Source organism: Eleginops maclovinus, chromosome 1 (genome assembly GCF_036324505.1).
Source record: "Eleginops maclovinus isolate JMC-PN-2008 ecotype Puerto Natales chromosome 1, JC_Emac_rtc_rv5, whole genome shotgun sequence".
In the NCBI taxonomy this organism is placed as follows: Eukaryota; Metazoa; Chordata; class Actinopteri; order Perciformes; family Eleginopidae; genus Eleginops; species Eleginops maclovinus.
The window spans coordinates 17,908,005-17,928,607 of record NC_086349.1 but is presented as its reverse complement, the minus strand read 5'-3'; the positions used below and the strand labels follow the sequence as shown (position 1 = coordinate 17,928,607).

General features: G+C 43.0%; 1 protein-coding gene across 1 annotated transcript in view; it reads right to left on the bottom strand.

The window, feature by feature from the left end:
• Positions 1–5: 5 nt before the first annotated feature.
• Positions 6–20,603, bottom strand: part of zbtb46 (zinc finger and BTB domain containing 46) — a 58,220-nt gene continuing 37,622 nt past the window's right edge. The window contains 6 exon segments of the mRNA XM_063894886.1: positions 6–4,502; positions 5,669–5,844; positions 9,174–9,299; positions 9,415–9,457; positions 11,499–11,818; positions 16,637–16,918. Of these exon segments, the coding sequence (XP_063750956.1) occupies positions 4,062–4,502; positions 5,669–5,844; positions 9,174–9,299; positions 9,415–9,457; positions 11,499–11,818; positions 16,637–16,918 (1,388 nt within the window). The 3' untranslated portion in view covers positions 6–4,061.

Below are 20,603 nucleotides of genomic sequence, written 5' to 3'. Positions count from 1 at the left end.
TCAGATTCTATTTCAATCTTTTATATTCAGATGAATTATAATAAATGCAGACTATCTTTAGAATTACGTATCTTCCAGAGAAGGACATGTAAAATTGACAGTCAGGATTAATTCCTTTGTGTTTACTTTCTTGGACTTGTCTGCCACCCTGTGGACATCAGGGGGTCATGAAAACATTTGTCCCATCAAACAAAAGAAGGCACACGTGTTACTTCTTTACAGCAGCAATTTCAAAATTTATTGAGACTGATTGGTTTTTGCAAATTATAGTCAAGCTAATTCTTCCACTAAACATGAAGTTAGAAAGAGGCTTGGACGACCGCTGGGCCCGCCCCAACATCAAAACAGGAGGCTCATGGTTGGCTGTAAAAATGTTTTGAGATCAGTACTATCAACCGAAAAAATATCTGCACAAGAGCACTTAAATCTGCCCGAAAACAAAACAGGTGTAAAAACAGGACAGTTTTTTTTTTTGATTATTTAACACATTTTGTTACAAACACAGGTTTATGATAATCATCAATATAAAGTCAGTATCATATTGAACAATATTCCCAATGAAAATAAACAAACCTCAAGTTTCAAGTGTGACCTTTTACAAATCAAAGACCCTCTGAAACTTGAGAGAAAATAAATAATATATAATAGTAATATAAATTCATATATATGAAGGTATACACACTTAGTAGAAGAACAAAATCTAAAGTAAAAAGCGCCAAATTTGAAATATAGAATAATATAGATATACCCATATCTATGGCTTCATGATTTGCACGTGTGAATCAAGCTATACAGGCTAAATGAGGATTGCAATTTGTACACGTCTAAGAATACCCATAATCATCTGCAATAGAGCAAACAGTTCCAGTTTTGCATCATGTGGAATGAGACAGTTGTGTGCAGATGCCGAAGACGTCGCTTTGGTATGACAAAATGAGCACAGGCATGCAGTTAAGACCACAGAATCAGGGCACAAAAGGTCATCAACAAATGGTGGGAAGGAGAATCTAGTCGCCCATCATGATTTGTCTTCCTCCAAAAACATTTTGCACCTCTAATCTGATCGGTCGCATCTAAGTAATCTCTATCCGTCGAAACAAACACATACACATCTCTTGGAAACACACACTCTCACAAGCACACAGGTGAAATGTCATTGAGGCACATATTGAGGGGTTGATGGCAGACGTTTTTCCTGAAGTACAACCCAGTATGAGGAAGAAGACATACAGTACAGGTCGTGAGAAGAGCGCAGGGCAGGGGAGTCACACATACATCCAGATGTCTCTAAGTGGCCACAACAGAACCACAGGACAGAGATTTGTCACCGATCATGGGCTCCTTCCACACCCACCATTGACATTCAATAAAAATCCTACCCCATCTTTTTTTTTCTTACCCGAAACTTTTACAAAATGGGTCGAACAAAAACACAATAAATTATACAAACAAAATATAGACGGTAGCCAGACGTGAAGAAAGCATCACAAATCAAATTGTACTTAGAGTTTCTAAATGGGGGTTGATGGGAGGTGCAGTCCATAGCACCTGTAGCAGACAGGTGACAAAATGTTTCCCAGAGTTACTACTGCAGTGCTCACTTTCCCTTTATTGTTAAGATTGACGCCAGCTAAACCCTGGCAGATAGAAACACAGCATGTAAACGTTACACTGTCTGAGAGGAAACATTGTCTGTATGCTGCATTTCTACGTGATTGTGTGTCATGCAAGGCGTGAGACAGTAGAAACTATAAAATAATCAGCTTGGTTTTCAGATGCGATCTTCAAAAGCTGGCTGGTCCTTTCACACAGCCCTTCTTCATATTCACAATAATACCATAACATGTGCACTTTTTCAAACTGTGACAAATAGTGACAGGTTCAAAAAATAAAAACAACCCAACAACAAAACTGTTAACCACAACAATAAAATCCAAAAAAGCACCTGCACATACAAACTGTAAAACGAAAGCACTTCATGTATACAAGGTACTAGATTGTTTTTGGTTCGATATTTTTCAATTAGTGTACATAAGTGATGCAAAAGCGTGTGCTGAATATATGTTTCAATCAATATCTAAAAGAGAAGTTTGACAGTGAAGTTGTTTTTACCCTTGGTAAAAAAAAAAGAAGCAAATACGACAGAAAAAGCGTAAACTGGCACAATAAAAGGTCGATAAAAGCCTTATGGCTTGCTGTCCACAACAAGGCAAAGTATAAAAGCTTTTTTCTTATACAAGATATAAAATATCAAAAAGAAGAACACACAATAAAGCTTAGCATCCAGCACTTAATAATAATTAATAATAGTAACATCAACAACAGTAATCATTGTTCTGATAATAATAAGACATGTCACCTGCCTCACTTGAATTGTCATAACATCGCAGATAAACATGGAAATAATCTTATAAATCAATATAGACTTTTTTTTGGACACTCAAGCATTCTTGCATACAAACACCCATCCGGATCCACCCCACAGAGAGAGCGAGAGAGAGAGAGAGAGAGAGAGAGAGAGAGAGAGAGAGAGAGAGAGAGAGAGAGAAAGAGAGAGAAAGGAATGACTTCTCAAAAAATTGGAAATCCACAAACAGATTTTTCAATAAATAGCTGTTAAACAAAACAAATTAATATTACACTCTCTAAGATTATCAATCTCAGACATTTCAAGCACAATTTGATCCTTTTCTTTTAAACAAAGCCGAAGAAAAAATATTACCAAAAGAAAGTTGAACCATGGAGAGAGACTGCATATTCTGATATTACGTGACGGGAAAAAAGAAAAGGAAAAAGAAACCAAACATTTCGAACAAAGGCAGCTCCTCCTTCAGTGTGAAAGACATGGTTCTCAGGTCCTATCATCACAACCTCCACTGAGAGAACCAGAGACAGTGAGAGACACAGAAAGAGTTAATTGTGTAGGTCCTGTGGATCCATTGTTGATTCTTCAAACAGGGAAGCAGAAACTGATCTCCACGTTGTGTATAAACTCTGACATACACTCTCTCCGTCTCTCGTTGTCTCACACACACTCCCCTTTTAAATCCCCCAAAACGTATGTACACAAATAAATCTCCAGTATTTGTTGGAATGGATTGGCAGAAATCGTGTGGTTAACTTAAGTAAAGAAAAGATTAAGGACCCCACCGAAAAGGCATAGGCTATATAAACAGCAATCTGCACAAAGATTCAGTGATTTCTATATAACAGTCAAGAGGACATAAAGTATATCCTTAAAGGTAGGTGCGGTCACCGAGTTGTTTAGGTAAAGATCAGATCAAAAATGTAAACCACGGGTTCAGGGCTTTGATAGGAGTCAGTTGTCGTTAAAGTGCAAGTCTGTGGCAGTAGGACTCTGCATCAACAATGTGCCGTCGAGCTGCCCGCTCCTCTGACACACGTAGCTTTGCAATAGATTTAGACACTCCCTTTCCCTCGTAGAGAGACACTTTCCCCACAAACATTACAGCCGAGGTGGCATCAAGACACCCCCACCTCCCTGGCTTTTTCCATACACTGTCAGTGATCCTTGGTTACCATGGTGATTGTGATGGCAAACATACAAAGTTGCATTGGCCATGTCCTTGGCAGCGTCCTCGTTGATTCCTGTTGTGACAGAGTAGAAAACTACTGGACTCTGGCCTGAACCCTCAAGAAAAAGAAACACAAAAGCACTGCATCAGAAGTAAAGGAGGTAAGCAGAAAAAGCCTTGCACCTTAGCCATCTCTCGACCGCTCTTCTTCTACTATGGCAGTCAAGGTTGAGAAAAGCCTTAAGTGTGTGTATGTGTGTGTGTGTGTGTGTGTGTGTGTGTGTGTGTGTGTGTGTGTGTGTGTGTGTGTGTGTGAGTGTGTGTGTGTGTGTGTGTGTACATTTGAGTGTGTTACTCGTAATGGTTTTACATCATTGTCGCGCATCACCCTACAGCATTTCCATTCAAAGGAAGGCCTGCCCACGGTGGGACGAATGGGTAAAGAGAGCAGAGGATTCTACCCGAGAGATCGCAAGAGATCTTTAGAGATTGGTTGATGAGCCACTAACAGGAGCCTGACAGATTCTAGGAGATCCAGGCGAAGTCCCTCTCACTCCCGTTCTGTTGCTCCCCCTCCTGTGCCGAGGAGTCGCTCTCCTCCTTCTCATTGTCCAGTGCTCCGTGTGCCTCGGAGGTCATCCCCGAGTCTTTCCACTTCCCTCCTTCCTCCTCCCCTTCTCCCATCATCTCTCCGTCCCCTTCCACCATCATCTCCTCTTCGCCGTCTCCATCACCGTCACACTCGGCCTGGTCATCGTGGAAACGGTCGCCTGGATACAGCTCTTCCTCAGGGGAGATGTCTCCTCCCACCTCCCCATTGTGGTCCAGCAGTGCAGCCATGCCTCGGCCAGAGCAGTCGGCGCAGACGCCGTGGCGCCGAGAGCCGTGTTTGATTCCCACGCTGGCTGCTGACATGAAGACTCGGCTGCACACTTTACACACATACTTCTTGTCTTTACTGTGGACCTGTTGAAAGGAAACACAAACATTTTAAATGTTATTAATTTACATTGTGGCTAGTGGTTAAACAAAGGCTAACCCACTTCTGTCATGAGCCCTGCATATCTTAAACTATTTATATTTTTACAAAAGTTATAGTATAGGATAATAAGTTGTATGTCATGTTGAAACTTTGAAAACATTTCATAATATAGAATATTGAAAGATTTGTATGTTGTTTAAGATTAATGAAAGGAAAATAAATATGGTCTAGCGGTTACGATTCCTGGTTTTCACCCAGGTGGCCCGGCTCAACCCAGTATGGGAAGTGAGAAAAACTCATAGTATATAGAACATTTGAAAAGAAAGTCACAATATATGTTGCAATATTGGGGAAAAAATGTCATACTATAGTATGTTGCAGTATAACGATAAAAAAAGGTCAGTCCGTCATATGTTGAACAAAAAAAAAAGTCATAGTATGAAAATAAAAAAAACAGATGAATGAAATACAATCCCATATGGTCTAGCACTTTGGAAACCTGATTTTCATCGAGTTGCCTGGGTTCAACTCCCAGTATGGGAAGCCTATGAGGAACCAGTATAACAGTAATGTATCATGAAGAATGATACAGTATAGTATGTCAAAAAAAATCATAGTATGTTGAAAAACATTTCATAAAGTCAAAGTACAGTATGTTGAGCCGCCACCCTGGATTACAACCCGCTGTTCATGGAAAACTTGGTGAAGGTGATTCTCGGCCCTGACACCGCTTCCTAGAGACGGCTGCCTTCAGAGTGTGGATTTTGCTGCGGTGTTGTCAAACCTCTCGACCCTTCTTCAAACACTAAGCCTGTCTTGTTTATCATGCTATGTAAGTGTCTGATTTATGCTCGGCTATGATCCTTTATAAAGAACATATGTCTTTATGATTGAATTGTTTACACAAGCACAAGAATGTCTATTCTCTGGATCTAACCTTTTGTTGTTGATCTGAAAGTACACCAGATTGGAAATGTTATGTTGAATTTACTGACACATATAGCTTCTTTAAATGCCATTGAAAGATTTGGATATTTGAAAAGGTGTGTATACTGCAATATTTTAAGATATGCCCAGAGACCCCCACATAAAGAACCCAATGTATGTTTGAATGACTGTCTCCTGCTGGTGATCGCATAGCTGCACTCACCAGAGTGTGCCGCTTCATGTGTTCCCTTCTGGTGAACTTCTTGCCACAGATTTCACAGGGGTAGGGCCTCTCGCCGGTATGGGAGCGCATGTGCCTTTTTAGGATGCACTGGTGCATAGCAGAGAAACTGCAGTAGGGGCACTTGAACTTTTTACGGATCACTGTGAAGTCATTCACTGTAAGGATAGCAAGAGGGAGAGAAAAAAAAAGAATACAGAAAAAGATTAGTGTTCAATGAAGCTCTTTTAAATAAACCAAGACGTTACTTTTCAGTTATTACATTTAATTAGCGGCAAGGTCTAGAAATGTACCATCAATTCCCATGGTCACCCCAATCCCAGTCAAAGCTACAGTTGCCCTGGCAACAGCTCTTCCATACTAAAGCAATAAAGGCAAAGAGATACTATAAACACGACACACAACAGTCAGTCTGCTTTAGTTGCTCTAGAGGGTCTCTGCTATGGACAGCAAAACACAGACAGAAAGACAAACACAGACAATGACAAGAGGCCTGGGAGCTAGGAAATAAAATCACACACACAAAGAGATGGTTTAGCAATGAAATGAAAATAAAAACTAATGTTAATAACTTGTCACAATCTTGTTTAGAGGTCTGGGAAGCCAATCATCTCAAGGTCTAGACTTAAATGGTTGTTAAGCCAGGTGAAGGGCATCAAAGTAAACAGATTGTGTGTGTGGTCGTGTGTGTGCAAAGCTTTGGAGTCAAGGCATACAGTGTATGACCATGACAGATCAGGACTGGATGTAGGAGTACTCACGCACAACACAACATAACTATTGTACAGAAAGGAGGGGTCACACTCACAGTCTAGGGTTTTAGGCTTAAAGTGATACAACATAATTACCTCAATCTGCAAATCGACTTCTGCCCCGATTAAACACTCAACAGCACAAAAACATGCAAGTACACATCAAATGCACAACTGATTTGAACATCTTATTCACATGTTTTTTCTGCTGAGCATCAAGTGAAAATGCAAAGACAAAGAAAGGAATATTTGTGGTTGTGTGAATGATATGCACTGCACGGATAAAAGATAAAGAACTACAGAGAGGTTTTCATTTCATTTTGCATCACAGTTTAATTACACCATCAAAACTACAAGCAGGATTATAGGAAAAAAAATCCTATCTCTGTATGACACATGTTTTTTTCCTAAGAGAAGGAATTATAATCGGGAGTAAAATATTTTTCAGTATTTACAACACATTTTCGAAGTAAAAGAGCCACACAACAGCCTTTACAGTAGTTGCCATGTCTTCCTGATCAGTTCCTGACTTCTCTGAGCCTGCAAGTCGGTTTTATCTGCTGGCTAGGACACCCTACCTGGGGTGTCATAAGGCATTTGGGGGTTCTTGGGGTGTATGTTTACGCAACAGCATATTCCCTACCTTTTCTTCTTTTACTGAGCCCACAGAAATGACAGTTCTTTGTGTTGGAGCAACTGTAGACTATTAGAAGGAAACACAGGTGGATGTCTTCCTTTTGGATACAATACTCACAATAGAGCTTTATGATTTGGTATCAGGCAAATATCTTGGTTTATAGTTACAGGCCTGCTGAGAAATGTTGGCAGAAATTGGTGTGAATTTACATTAGCGATCATTTTGAAGCCAGTGTTCATGCTGAGTCCAATATCCTGCAGCTCTATAACACCCTCTGCGTTACTGTCTTCACCATCCTACTGTATATTGCTCTCCTGCGTTCAACCCACTTGTCTCACAACCAAACCATTATCTGTCTGCAGCAGTGACATCACAAAGCTCATCTAGTTTAAGGGGCATCTGCCCCTGTGACCCTACTTCCTCTTCAGATGAAGAGGTCAGAGGTTAAGAGGGGACGGAGCCGTGAAGGACCAATTACTGTCCAGCTCCAGCCAACGGAGGACTTACAGATATGGGACAGAGGAGAAGGACAGAGAGAGAAAATGACGCCACCCAACCCCCATCTGAGCTGCTACTGCTTTATTGTTTTAGCTGGCTTTGTCTCATTCGGCACATCCCCTCCATCTGCACCAATCTGACAGCAGTGACTGAAGGTAATCATGTCAGAGGGATAACTGAAGACGAGCTTCTCGTGTCCAGTGGGGAAGGTGATGAAAGTAATTCAGGTTTTTTTTCTTCGCATTTCAGTTTGAAAAAAGCACCATCCATTCATTTTTAAGCTATTTTTGACCTAACACTGGCATCGGACATAATCTTATTGGGGTCTCTATTCTACTCTCATGCTGCAATTCCACAAAGTTCCTGCGGGTGGTGTGGTTGTGTGGGTTGTGAGCCAAAGTAAAGCCTGAGTGTCTTTGTGCCCATAGTGCAGGGGTGGTCACAAAGATAAAGATCTCTCTGCCTAAAAAGGAGAGAATAGTTTAGTCAGACTGGTGACTGGCGACAGAGAGCCAGACAAGTGCTTTAGGTTGGGGAGATGGAAAGACCCCAACTCCCTTCGTCTCCCCACTCGGCACCACAACTGAAAGTTGTTCATCTATTTTTGTCCAATCAGTGCAATCGGAAACTTTTCAAAAAACTAATAGATTATAAAAAAAAAATCTTCACTTCAATAAACGGCTCAGCTTTGCATAATTGTCCATTGATGACGTTTAAGCTCTTAATTCTTGTTAAAAAAATATTGACAGATATAAACAATGTTTTACAAAAGAACACAATTAAAAAAGGTGTCCCGAAGTATATGTATTCACGTTTTCTTTCTTAGTGCAATTAGAAATCAGAGTGCCACAGAGCATCTTGGCATGAACGTAAACACACCAGGATACGCTGCTAACTGTATGAATGAGTGCACAGTAAATCTGCCTCAATTTTCCACATTGATACTGAGATCATGATTGTCAACTTTCATCTCATGAGAAAGCCTCCACAGGGAATCTATAACCCCACCCTGAGTCATTTCCATCCCAGTGCTGCCTCCCAGCAGAGCTCCTGGCACTGACCCCATCTGGCAGCACACTTTAACATGTGTCGCCAGGTTTTTCTGGGTGCTAAAAGCCTTGGCACAGGCAGGGCAGGTGTGCCCTCTTTCTTTGGAGTGCACGGAGGACAGATGCCTGTGCAGGTCGGTGCGGTCTCTGAAGTGTTTCATACAGTACACACACTGCATCAGCTTCTTCTTGAAATGGATGGTCTTCTCGTGTCTGTCTGCGTTTGATTTGAGGGTGAAGCTTGCCGGGCATTGGGAGCAAAGGTAGCGGGCCTGACGTGGGCTCGACCACTGTGGGGCGATAGAGAGACTGGAAGAAGTGGAGAGGCTGGGATTGTGGCTGGTGACGGAGCTGAGTAGGTAGGTGGTGCGGACCCTGCATGCTTGGCCAGTCCAGAGACAAGGCCATCAGAGACAGGGTGTGGCGGTACTCGTGTTCCCTCAGATGCTCCAGGCTGCTGAACAGCCGTTTGCACAGGGAGCAGGCGAACCCCTGAGAGGGCCAGGCACCAGGCTCTGGCAGGACTCTTTTCCCAGACCCAGCCTCTCTGCCCAGCACCGTCAGCCCTTTAGTCTCTCTGCCAGCCACGGTTACTGATGCAGGAACAGTCAACCCCCCAGCACAGCTTTCACCGCCCATCTGATCCCTCTCGACCGGAGACTGGTCACCTTCCAAGGCTGAGGTAGCGAGAAGGAAAGTGAGAGGGAAAGTGAGAGCAATAGATAAAAGGTGCAAACTCTCTCTTAAGTTATCTTAATGTGTTATGTTTTAAATGTAAAGCCTAAACTATACCTGCGCTGAACTGTTTCATGTCTTCCTTGTCTTTAACACCCTCCTGTAAGCACAAAAGATCTTGTTATGTCACACACACACACACACACACATTAATAAGTTCTGTATGGATTGTTGTCTGGGCATGCAGGAGGCAGGCAGGTGAGACAGGCTGTGAAGACAAGCTTTGTGAGAAACACAATAACAAAGACATGAAAACGGTAAAGACACGAAGAGAAACACATACATAGATCAGAGTGATTTAAAGACACGGATAAATTGTTAGAGATTAGCAAGCAAACACAATCTTGCAAAGAGCTGTTAGATGGCTTATGATACACAGGATGAGCAGTAAGTTTGATCTACAGTATTCATAATAATATCTGCCTGATACAGCATGGCGCCCTAAAGACCTCTCTGTTCTCTCGTCTACACCCCATCTGAGCTCTATCCTTCCTCCATCTTCTTCATGCTCCTGCCAAATTGTTAACCCCCTCATAGTATAGTATGACTTTTTATTAAAAAATATACAATAACAGTTTTGTATGATATTGCATGTGATATACTATACATGGACATTGTTTGTGATGATAGTTGATTTATTAAATGTTATGGAATAATTTGCTATGATATGTATTTATGATATTTGAATGGCGTACTATAATTACAAATGTTTTATAATATTTTATAATACATACGTTCTATGATATTGTTAATGATGTTATAATAAACTGTACTAAGACATTGTCTTTACAGTTTCATATCAACAACAACACTTAGATTTATTATGATGTACAGTACTAAACTATGACGTTATGTATGACTTTTTATCGCAGACATGACCAGGACTTTTTATGACATATCTTACTATGCGTACAACTTTTTGAAGATATATGATATGATTTCTTTTATGGGGTTTTTATGACATCTTAGCGTTGTCAATTGTTAAGCATTCAACTTAGATTTTAGAAGTGGCAGACAAAGAAATTAGTGGCAAATAGAAATGTTCAGTGACCTGACCACATTGGCAGGTGAAGAAAAAACTTAATTTAAGAACTAGCCCCCACCCATATCTCCATCCCTACACTCCTCCGCCTCCTCCTCTCCCTCCTCCTCCTCCTCCTCCTCCTCCTCCTCCTCCTCCTCCTCCTCTCTAAGAACAGAACACCATGCACTGTGCAAACAGATGGCTTGTCCACCAAGATAGGGAGGCTTGTTGGGAGGCAGGTCCACTGAAATCAAATGCTGCTCCTAAAACACTCACCCGCACACAAACACACACACTGGCACAAAACTCAAATCCACACATGCTCATACTGCCATGCTCACACACGCCCACACTCACTCACACACAAACACACACACACACACACACACACACACACACACACACACACACACACACACACACACACACACACACACACACACACACACACACACACACACACAGAACAGAACAAACAATTTCCTGGACTGCGAGAGCAAACCTCTCATTGTCTACTTGTATTGATTCTAGTCAGTCTCATCTCACTACCTCGCCCGTTATCTGCCATCTCTTAGCACACGCTGCCATTGTGACCAGATGTGTCATCTCTCATGTAACCACTATAAACTATCGCTAATACCGAGCAAAGGCTCTTGGCTTGAAGGTGGATTTGGGTCTGGCTATATTAAAAAAGATTATATGAAAAAAAACTAAAGGGAGACAAGAGTACAGAATGAGGAAGAAAAAGCAAACAAAGCACACAGAAAAGAAAGACAAACAAAAGAAAACATTCTGAATGACGCCAGATTCCACATACAGAGTGAGACACAGAGAGGGGTTGAGAGATGCTGCGTAATTCTTTGCTTTTTTAATCATAAAAAACAACTCCATTAACCCCTACTTCTCCTCATAAAGACCCACAACCCCACCCTTCCACCATGTTTGAAGTCACTTTCTTTTATCTGTCGTCTCAACCCCCCTCGGTGTGTTTGTGGAAAAAGGGAGAAGCCGCTCCCTGGATGCTCATCTCCACTCTTTCAAACCCGTGTCTGAGTGGAGGAGTCGTACCCAGAGAGCAACCTCTGACCTGGAGCTGAGCTAGGGTCTGTGGGCTTACCTCAGGCAGTGTGTAGGGCTCCGGGCCCTTGGGGGCCTCTTCCACTTCCATGTCCAACCCTTCTGAGAGCAGCGTGGGTGCCCCAGCCCGCTGCCCGGGGGCCTCCAGGGGCCGAGGATCAAAGGGGTGCAGTGGCGTGGGTGGGGTGGGTGGGTAGTGAGTTGATGATGACGGCGGTAGTGGTGGTGGTGATGGTGGAAGATGAGTAGGAAGAAGAGGAAGAGTAGGAGGAGGAGAGGAGCCAGCCCCCTGTTTGTTATGAATAGTGGCCCCCGTGGCCCCTGGCCGGAGCGTGCTGCAGTAGTTGTTGGAGCGGAGCCCTGAGGAGCACAGGAAACGAGTCTCACCCACCCACTCACGTACAACTGCAACTCTGCTAGCAGCTGGCCACCAGAACACAACGGGAGAGAGTGGGCAGGGGGGCACACAGAGGCTGCCAGTGCTACACTATCAAACACTGTGGAGAGGGGGAGGAAGAAAAACTCTGAAGTTTCACTTTCCACCAGCCGAGGGGAAGGGGTTAGGGCTTCTCTTCTCTCTTTCTCTCACTGTTTCCTTCGCTCCTCTGCTCTCCTTCTCCTTCCACCCACATGCGTGCGCAGAGGATGGCAGTGTGTGTGTGTTTCATGAGCGAGTGTGCATGTGCTATGTGTGCGAGTAAAATGCATATATGGAGAAGGCTTGAGGATCCTCTGTAGCGTGGAGGGATATTGTTTTGGAGAGGAGCCATCTTGCAGCTCAAGTAAAGACTTTTTGTACGTGCAGGGTAAAGGACGACTGTATCGACCATGTAAGATGTTTACTGGCAACAAGTAAAGGCAGGGTGGATGAAGATTTTCAAATTCCTTACAGGGCCTTTAGCTCTCTATAACTATTCACACAGAAGCTTTTTCTGCTACATTAACATCACCATTAGCTGGTACTGTGAGTGCATCTCTTTTTCTCAAAGTGCATATAAATCATAGAGTAATGTGTTGCAGGTTATTGTGGATTGTGTGTGTGCGTATGCGAGTATGCACAAGTGTGGGCAGAGCTTTGGGGAATGTGTCCAGAGTTATGCAGAGCGTTAGCCATTCATTGCCCTCCTCTGCACAACGGACAGAATCACACAACCATGAGGCTCGACTGTGGACGGATTCCTGGAATGTTAAACTACCGCGCCCGACACTCCCCACTCCCACTTACTGAGAACACACACAAATGCTCAACTCCCCATCTCCTTTTCCCCACCCCTGGCAGTGTCGAGAAGAACAACATCAAGAGGGAGGCAGATATGGAGACAGTAAAGAGATGAGCTACAGGTGAAAGGAGCAACTCATTAACAAATCCTCTTCTCGCAGTGGACCCTTTTTAGGAAAAGACACTAATGGAATAATTACGTCGATTTGTTAAATCGCCTCGGTTCAAGCTTCTTTGAGAATTTCAAAATACAATAGTTATTTCTTTGCAAACTTATCTCACTGAGTTTAATATTGCAGTTCTGTCTGGAAACAGCAGGCCGACTCATTGCAAAGTGACACCAGTAAATGAAATAGAGAGAAAAAAAAGACATTAACGTAGAGTAACTGAATTACTTACAACAACAACCTGAATACTCTCCTCCACCCCATTCTGAGTGGGGTCAGACCTAGTATGTCTGTTTAGGCTTTAGGGAGGCAATTACTATAAGCTGACCAATTGCCAATAGCCAATGAACTTCAGTCTGCTTGCAGGACTTCTCAACGACAAAAATGCTTAATGACGCCCTATTAGCAAAAGCCTTTGGACAGGTTTGCGTCACTTTTATTGCTTAATGATACAGGAAAACAAACCTGGTTTGGTCTTGTGGTTTAGACACTATATGAATGATTTAGAAAAAAAGTTACAGCAGTACCAGTCAAATAAATGGATCATGATTCCTTTGATGTAAAATGTAACTGCTTGATTTTAAGTTATAACTCCTGCATCAATACTGTGTCTTACTTTTACATTCACCCTTTCTGTTCTTATGATGATGCTTTGGTTTTACAATACAGGATCCAAAAGATTTTATTTGAAAAGTCTCTTGCAGAAGATTTGTGTCACTGTCATAAATAAAAATGATAAAAAAAAACTGTGAAGCCACCGGGAGCTACTGTATGGAGTGAGTCCGTTTTTCAAAAGTAGATGTGAAGCCATGGGAGCAGGCAGTAAAGAGAAAAGTTCAATAATGTCAGCATGCTCCCTATATTTAATTGGATGTTCTCTACAGCCAGTGTGTGGTGGCAGTAAGGACAGGTGCGCAGGGATGGTCCGGCAAAATCCATTGTCTGGCATTGATTGTCTGACGTACAAAAGGGGTAGCAGGGCCAAATCCCAATGATCTTAATTGGATTGAGGAGGCTGACTGACATACAGTCTGGATTTACAGATTTTGGAATTCCACATGCTATGCTGTAGTCCGTGACCCATGCAAAGGATAGCAAAGAGAGGAGCTGTGCATTTGAATGACAGGCCTTGTCAACAAGGTGAAGGTTGGATCGGTTTGAATTGCTGAATGTGAACAGAGAGTAAGCATTCAGCGGTAACTCTAGTACATTGATTCTCAGTTTGGTACGAGTTGGGATGTATGAATGTTTAGGAGAAGCATGTTTTATTAAACAGTCAATTATACTATAGAAAAGAAAAAGAGGAAGATAGAGGGAGGGAAGGAAGGGGGAGACAGAAGCTCTGTGTAAAGGCCTTTTTGCCGCTGATATTCAGCAGTCTCTCCTGAATTGGACCAGGTGACCTTGCTCTACCTCCTCTCTGCCTAGATCAATACTTTCCCAGGATTTTAAACCAACATACTTTGATGCTCTACAGTTGAAGTAAAAGAGGGGAAAAGAGACAGGAGAGAGACAAATAAGGAGGAACTGCATGAGCCGGCCAAAAGGGGAGGGAGAGTGTGAGGGATGGGTGTTAAGGAGGGGTGAAGGAGAAATGGATGAAGGGAAGGAGGGATGGATGACGTGAGGGGGAGTACAGGAGGGAAAAAAGGACAGGAAGGATGTTAAGCAGGGGTGAAGGAGAAGCAGGGAGGAGAACAGGAGGAGGGGGAAAGAGGGCTGAATGGAGGGAGGGAGGGAGGGAGGGAGGGAGGGAGGGAGGGAGGGAGGGAGGGAGGAAGGGAGCAGCGATCTGTCAAACCAGGCAGACTTATCCTCCGCCCAGTAATCTGAGGTACAGTGTTTGTTTATTTCTCTCCTCATTTAGACACAGGGACAGACCCAGGGAGGGAGGGGAGGTTGTTGGGCATCTTGACAAGCCCATTTCCCCAACCCCTATTGTGTAGTGAATTCAAAATAAGGTTTGGCTAACCAAAAACCCTCCCTGAGGTTTCTTTGATGACAACTGAAATACAGCCATAAGAATCATACAGTTTTTTTTTTCAGGGACCAAATGATTAACATTCTCTGAATTCCCAAAATCTCCTATTCATGTAGTAGTAAGGCTGAGTGTTGCACAGTGTGAATTCGTATCAGAAAAGCCTCTTCTTCTCTTTAGTAGCTTGTGAGGCTGTCTATCTGTGCTGTGACAGCATCTGATTCTTCTCTTGAAGCCAACAGAAACATCTCAATCCCACACACTTAACACTTACACAAAAGGGTTGATGTGACTTGCGTGTGCGAGCGCCTATGTGCAACAGCAAACGTGTGTTTTCCTCTTTTCTGCTGGGCCCTGTCTTTTATTCTGTAGGTGAGTGGGGCTGAACTCAAAAGGCATGACTCGGCTCAGAGTTGTACCCTTCCTTTGCTTTTCTTCCGCTCACAAAGACAGGCAGAACTCAGGACAAAAGATCCAATTACTAGCCAGTAAAAGCAAAGAGACACAAACACACGCGTTGCACACACACACACACACACACACACAGAAATGTGCCCACACAGACATGGACTCAAACAAATAATACGCTCACGCTGGCACACACACAGGGATACACACATGCAGATAGTAACACACTAACTGAACGCAAAAAAAGCGAAATATCTCTCGTTACCATCGACAAAATTAGGCACAAATATGGATAATAAAAATGTTTGTGATTAGAAAAGTGTTAATTTTAAAGTCAGTAGAAGCGTTCAATGAAAGAGCTGATAAAAGAGTTATTTCGATTCTCATGTGGGGAGGCACTCAGACTTTCAAAGATGAGAAGGTCATTGATGGCTTAATGTACAACATCATTCACATTCTATTCAGTCATAAATAATTACATACAAAATGTGATGGTTAAAAAAAAAGCAATACATGTTTATATTTTATCTCACATAACCTAACATTTCTCTATCATCATTTTCCGTTTCACTGTTTTATTATGGATACAATTTTAAGGAAAATACTCCTAATTTTGAAGGTGCTGTTAGCAAGATGAAAAGGTGTGTGTCGTAGATGACAAGCGCAAATCGTTTCATGGTTTTGGAGGATGATATATAGTAAGTAGGTAATATCAGAACAGTTGCTGCAATTTTGTTTTGTTATTTTGCCGCTGTAAAATACAGCCGTGTACCCACTGATACGCACAAAGAAACTGTCACATAAAACCAAACAAATTTTCTCACAAAAGCAAGAGCGATCCCAGCTAAATGTTCTCTCACTGAGTCACCGCTGACTAGTCATCACTGGCATTGCCACACAAACTCTTTACACACTGAAGTGGCACCACACACACAAACACACACACACACACACACACACACACACACACACACACACACACACACACACACACACACACACACACACACACACACACACACACACACACACACACACACACACACACACACACACAGTTATCCAAAGACAGTGGCTGATGAGCGAAAATACTCTGCTGAAGAAGAGGATACTCGTGTCAAAAGCAGTCAAGCCTGTATGTTTTATGCCTCACACAGGTGACCACATGAGCAGCTACTCAGAAATACACCAGTAGATTCAAAGCAGTTTGTGTATACCCATGTTGTAAGTTATAATGACTTGTGTGGATGTGTGTGTGTGTGTGTGTGTGTGTGTGTGTGTGTGTGTGTGTGTGTGTGTGTGTGTGTGTGTGTGTGTGTGTGTGTGTGTGTGTGTGTTGTGTGTGTTGTGTGTGTTTGTGTGTGTAACAATCAGTGTGAGCACAGTGTTAGTAAATAGTGACTTACAAGAAAGGGAGTGTGCTCCTTTGGGCAGGTACTCGAACAGTAAGGGGTTATCATCTCCCATCATCTCAGCCCGCAGAGACAGCAGGCTGTTCTTACTCATCAGCGCCGCCTTCAGATTGGCTACAGACGACATTGTTCCGCCCCCGCCTCCTCCCCCGGGCTCCTCTGATTCGTGGGGACCCAGGTAGTTGGGCTCTGTGGTGAGAGGCTCTTCCTGTTTGAGGAAGAAGTCGAGGCGTTCGCCGCGGCTGTCTGAGCTGTTGGGTTCGGTCACGTCTGCCCCTGAAAAGAGATGAAGTAAGAGAAGATGAGTTAAGGCTTTTCTGTCCTCCTGTAGTCATTACTGACTGATATTACAATGGTTCATAAAGTGACACAATGAAAAAGAATTGGATTCAAGTTGGTGGCATGGAACAATCGTTCCAAACATTTCACAGAGCATTGTTTTGACTTAATTAAAGGGATTACAGTCTTCTCTATTGGCTGAAAATTCTGACACTGTTAGATTTGTGAAACCCTTTCAAAGGGTATAAAAAAACAACTAACATGTACTTGAATAGTTTCAGCCGACAGTGATAACAGCTTGAGTGAAAACACTAAAAGCCCACCATATTAAACCAATTCTTTCAAACCTCTCAGCCGAGTCATCGTTTACACACAGAGTTTTCAGCAGTAACTACCGACACGTCACCGCTCTGAATCATCTTTCTCCCTCTTCAACTCCCTAACATACCTCATCATCACCAGTCAACAAAAATACAGGGAGATCATAGGGAGACAGTGAGAGAGAGTAAGACAGACACAGAAGTGGTTTGTGTGTGTGCGTTATGTCTGCACGTATGTGTGTGTGTTTAGTCGTCAGTGTCGTGGAAAGCAGTGTGTGTAAAGAAGCTGTCAGCAGTAGACATTTCACTGGAGGTTCCACTGTAGATCTACAAGACTGTCACACAACACTGCTGACGACATCTACACTTAACACAAACTCACATACACACAGACACAAATATAGATATGCAAACACATTTTCATTGCCTCCTAATTGACATTTAACTGATGACAGGTTTCTTTCTCTAACAAAGACTTAGACAAAAATACACATCACAGGCAGGAGCTTTAAAAGAACGGTTTGTTTAAACAAACACACACAATACTTCTGAGTCCTAATGCAGACTTGTGTGTGTGTGTAATATGTGGGATTCTTCTGGACAGAAACCTTGTGACATCCTAATATATAGGTCTATCGTTCAATAAAGACCATGCAGGGACAGCTGAAATTGCACTTAATTCTTATGGGGAATAAACAATGTGAGGAAAGAAACAGGGGTGATGTGCAGGGGTACAGAGAACAGAAACAAGTCGAGATGCAAAGGATAAAGACAGAAGGAAGAAATCAAAAAGGAGCAAGAGAACAGAAAAGCCCTATTGTCCATTTTAACTACAGTAGGTAAGTGTTTCCTGTGCAGCCGAGAGCTCATCTGCTGCAGGGGGAGTCAAGGTGACAGAGACAGTAGTTCACCTCTACGTCTGGAATACCGATGGGTAAAACTCCTCTTCACAGCCTACTAGGTCAATGCTGACCACTCTCTCTCTCTCCTTCTCACACACACACACACACACACACACACACACACACACACACACACACACACACACACACACACACACACACACACACACACACACACACACACACACACACACACACACACACACACACACACACACACACACACATACACAAAATGTCAGTCATATCTCGTGCTCGGTATAGATAAATGAACACAGATCAGATGGATAGATAAACGCTCTGTATGCACAGTTGCACTAACACGCATAGATCTGAAAGGTGTTAGAGATAGAGGTATTGAGGACGTGGGGGAGAAGATTGGGCGCGACAGATAAGAGTGACACACATACGAGGTAATCGGCGGCCATCAAACTACTCGCAGAGGAAGATATAAAAAGAGGAGATAAAGTAGGAGGAATGAAGACAGAGAAGAGGAGGCACGGACAGAAAGAGAGAGGAAGAAAAAAAAAACGTGCAAGGGGGTGTAGAAGCGGGGGTGTTGAGCTGTAGAGGAAGCACAGAAGATACACACAAAACACACACTCATGCATCCACGCACACCCCCTCCCCAACCCGAGCACAAACACACACAAAGTTAATTAAGGAGGGGGTGTAGGGGTTGGCGCAAGGGGCATGAGGTGCAGGAATTCATTAGAGCTCTGCCCCCTCCTTCAGTGGGCAGCCCAGCAGCCACAAGAGTCAATCAATAACATAGATCTGCTGTGGGCCAACAACAAATACACACACACACACACACACACACACACACACACACACACACACACACACACACACACACACACACACACACACACACACACACACACACACACACACACACACACACACACACACATATATATGGAGAAAGGAGAGGCAGACAAATGGAAGGAAAGGAAGCAAGGGAGAAAAGAGGGTCACCTCTCTGACCCCCATCTCCCTCCACTCATCTGTTCATTGGACAAGCGAATGACCCCTGACCACTTTTCCCAGCATCCCTTGGACGAGTGCATCTACAGATGGAACATGTCCGCCCTCCTCATACTATACAGTAACAATGCTTCAGTCACACTTTGCAGATTAAATGGCCGAGTTATAGAAAAGTGATTGCTTGATGATTTCCTCGCACATAACAGTCAAAATTCAGAAAATGTGTGAAACTAACATCTGTGCTGTACGCATTAGGGAATGAACTCTCTCCGTCCTTCTGACACACTCTGCCGTGCCACAAACAGCATCCTGCTTTCTGAGGATTTATCCGCATTTTTGAGACTAAGCGTGAGATATTAGAAATTAGTATTCGGCTGACCACAAACAGGCTTCCGCACCAAATAATCGGAATATACTACATAATCCTCCTTCACTTATGTAAGCTTTATCGGGCCCAGCGTAGATGGTGTGTTACTTAAACCTCATCCTGTTCTGACAGATAAAATCATTTACTGCACCAGAAAGACTCGCACCTAATCCTATGCACGCAGCTTATGAATTTCATCATACGTGTACCGGGTTTCTCCGAGGATTTGTTGACACACATATTGTGCTGTCTTTCAGACCAAATAGGTTTATCTAGAGTTTTAGAGACACTGTGGTTACATCATTCCTTTGTGCACATATGCTGAGTGTTAACATACTGCTTGTCATGAGACAACCTATGAATTTCAATGCCATTTGATATGGCTTCGAACAGCATGGTCAGATGCAAAAAAACAATAGCATTTCCCTCACCTTTTTTCCCCTCCTTTCTTCTGCCTTTACAGTGCAGCGGCCTCTCTACAGTGAAGGGAATTTTCAGTTTCCCCTTCATAAAAGAGTCCGAATAATTTAGATTTCTGCTTTCTGAAGAGATCCTCCGTTTAATTTGGTTGCCATGGTAGCCAGGCACCCTTGGCTTCAACATTTATGCTAAATAAAACCCCCTTTTAAAAGGAGAGACAAATATGTGGAAATGGTGCTTCTCTTTGTTCATGTGAGTATTTGTGTGTGTATGTGTGTGTGTGTGTGTGTACCTGTGTGTGTGTTTGCGTGCGTGTGCGCGCGTGCATGCGTGTGTGTGCGTGAGTGTGCGTGAGTGATGCTGCAAGCTATGTGGGGGCTTGAGTGGGAAAAAGCAAAGGCGGAATAAGACTTGCCTTGGAATAAAAGATGTGTGTGTTTAACTATACTTCAAATGTATAGTATGTGAGGCTAATGGATAGAAGATACAGTTTTATGGTGCTGTGGTTGGAAGGTGCACTGTATATCTGAGTTAAGTGTGTGTGTGTGTGTGTGTGTGTGTGTGTGTGTGTGTGTGTGTGTGTGTGTGTGTGTGTGTGTGTGTGTGTGTGTGTGTGTGTGTGTGTGTGTGTGTGTGTGTGTGTGTGTTTCACAAGGGGAGTTGTATTATTAGGGAGCACGCTT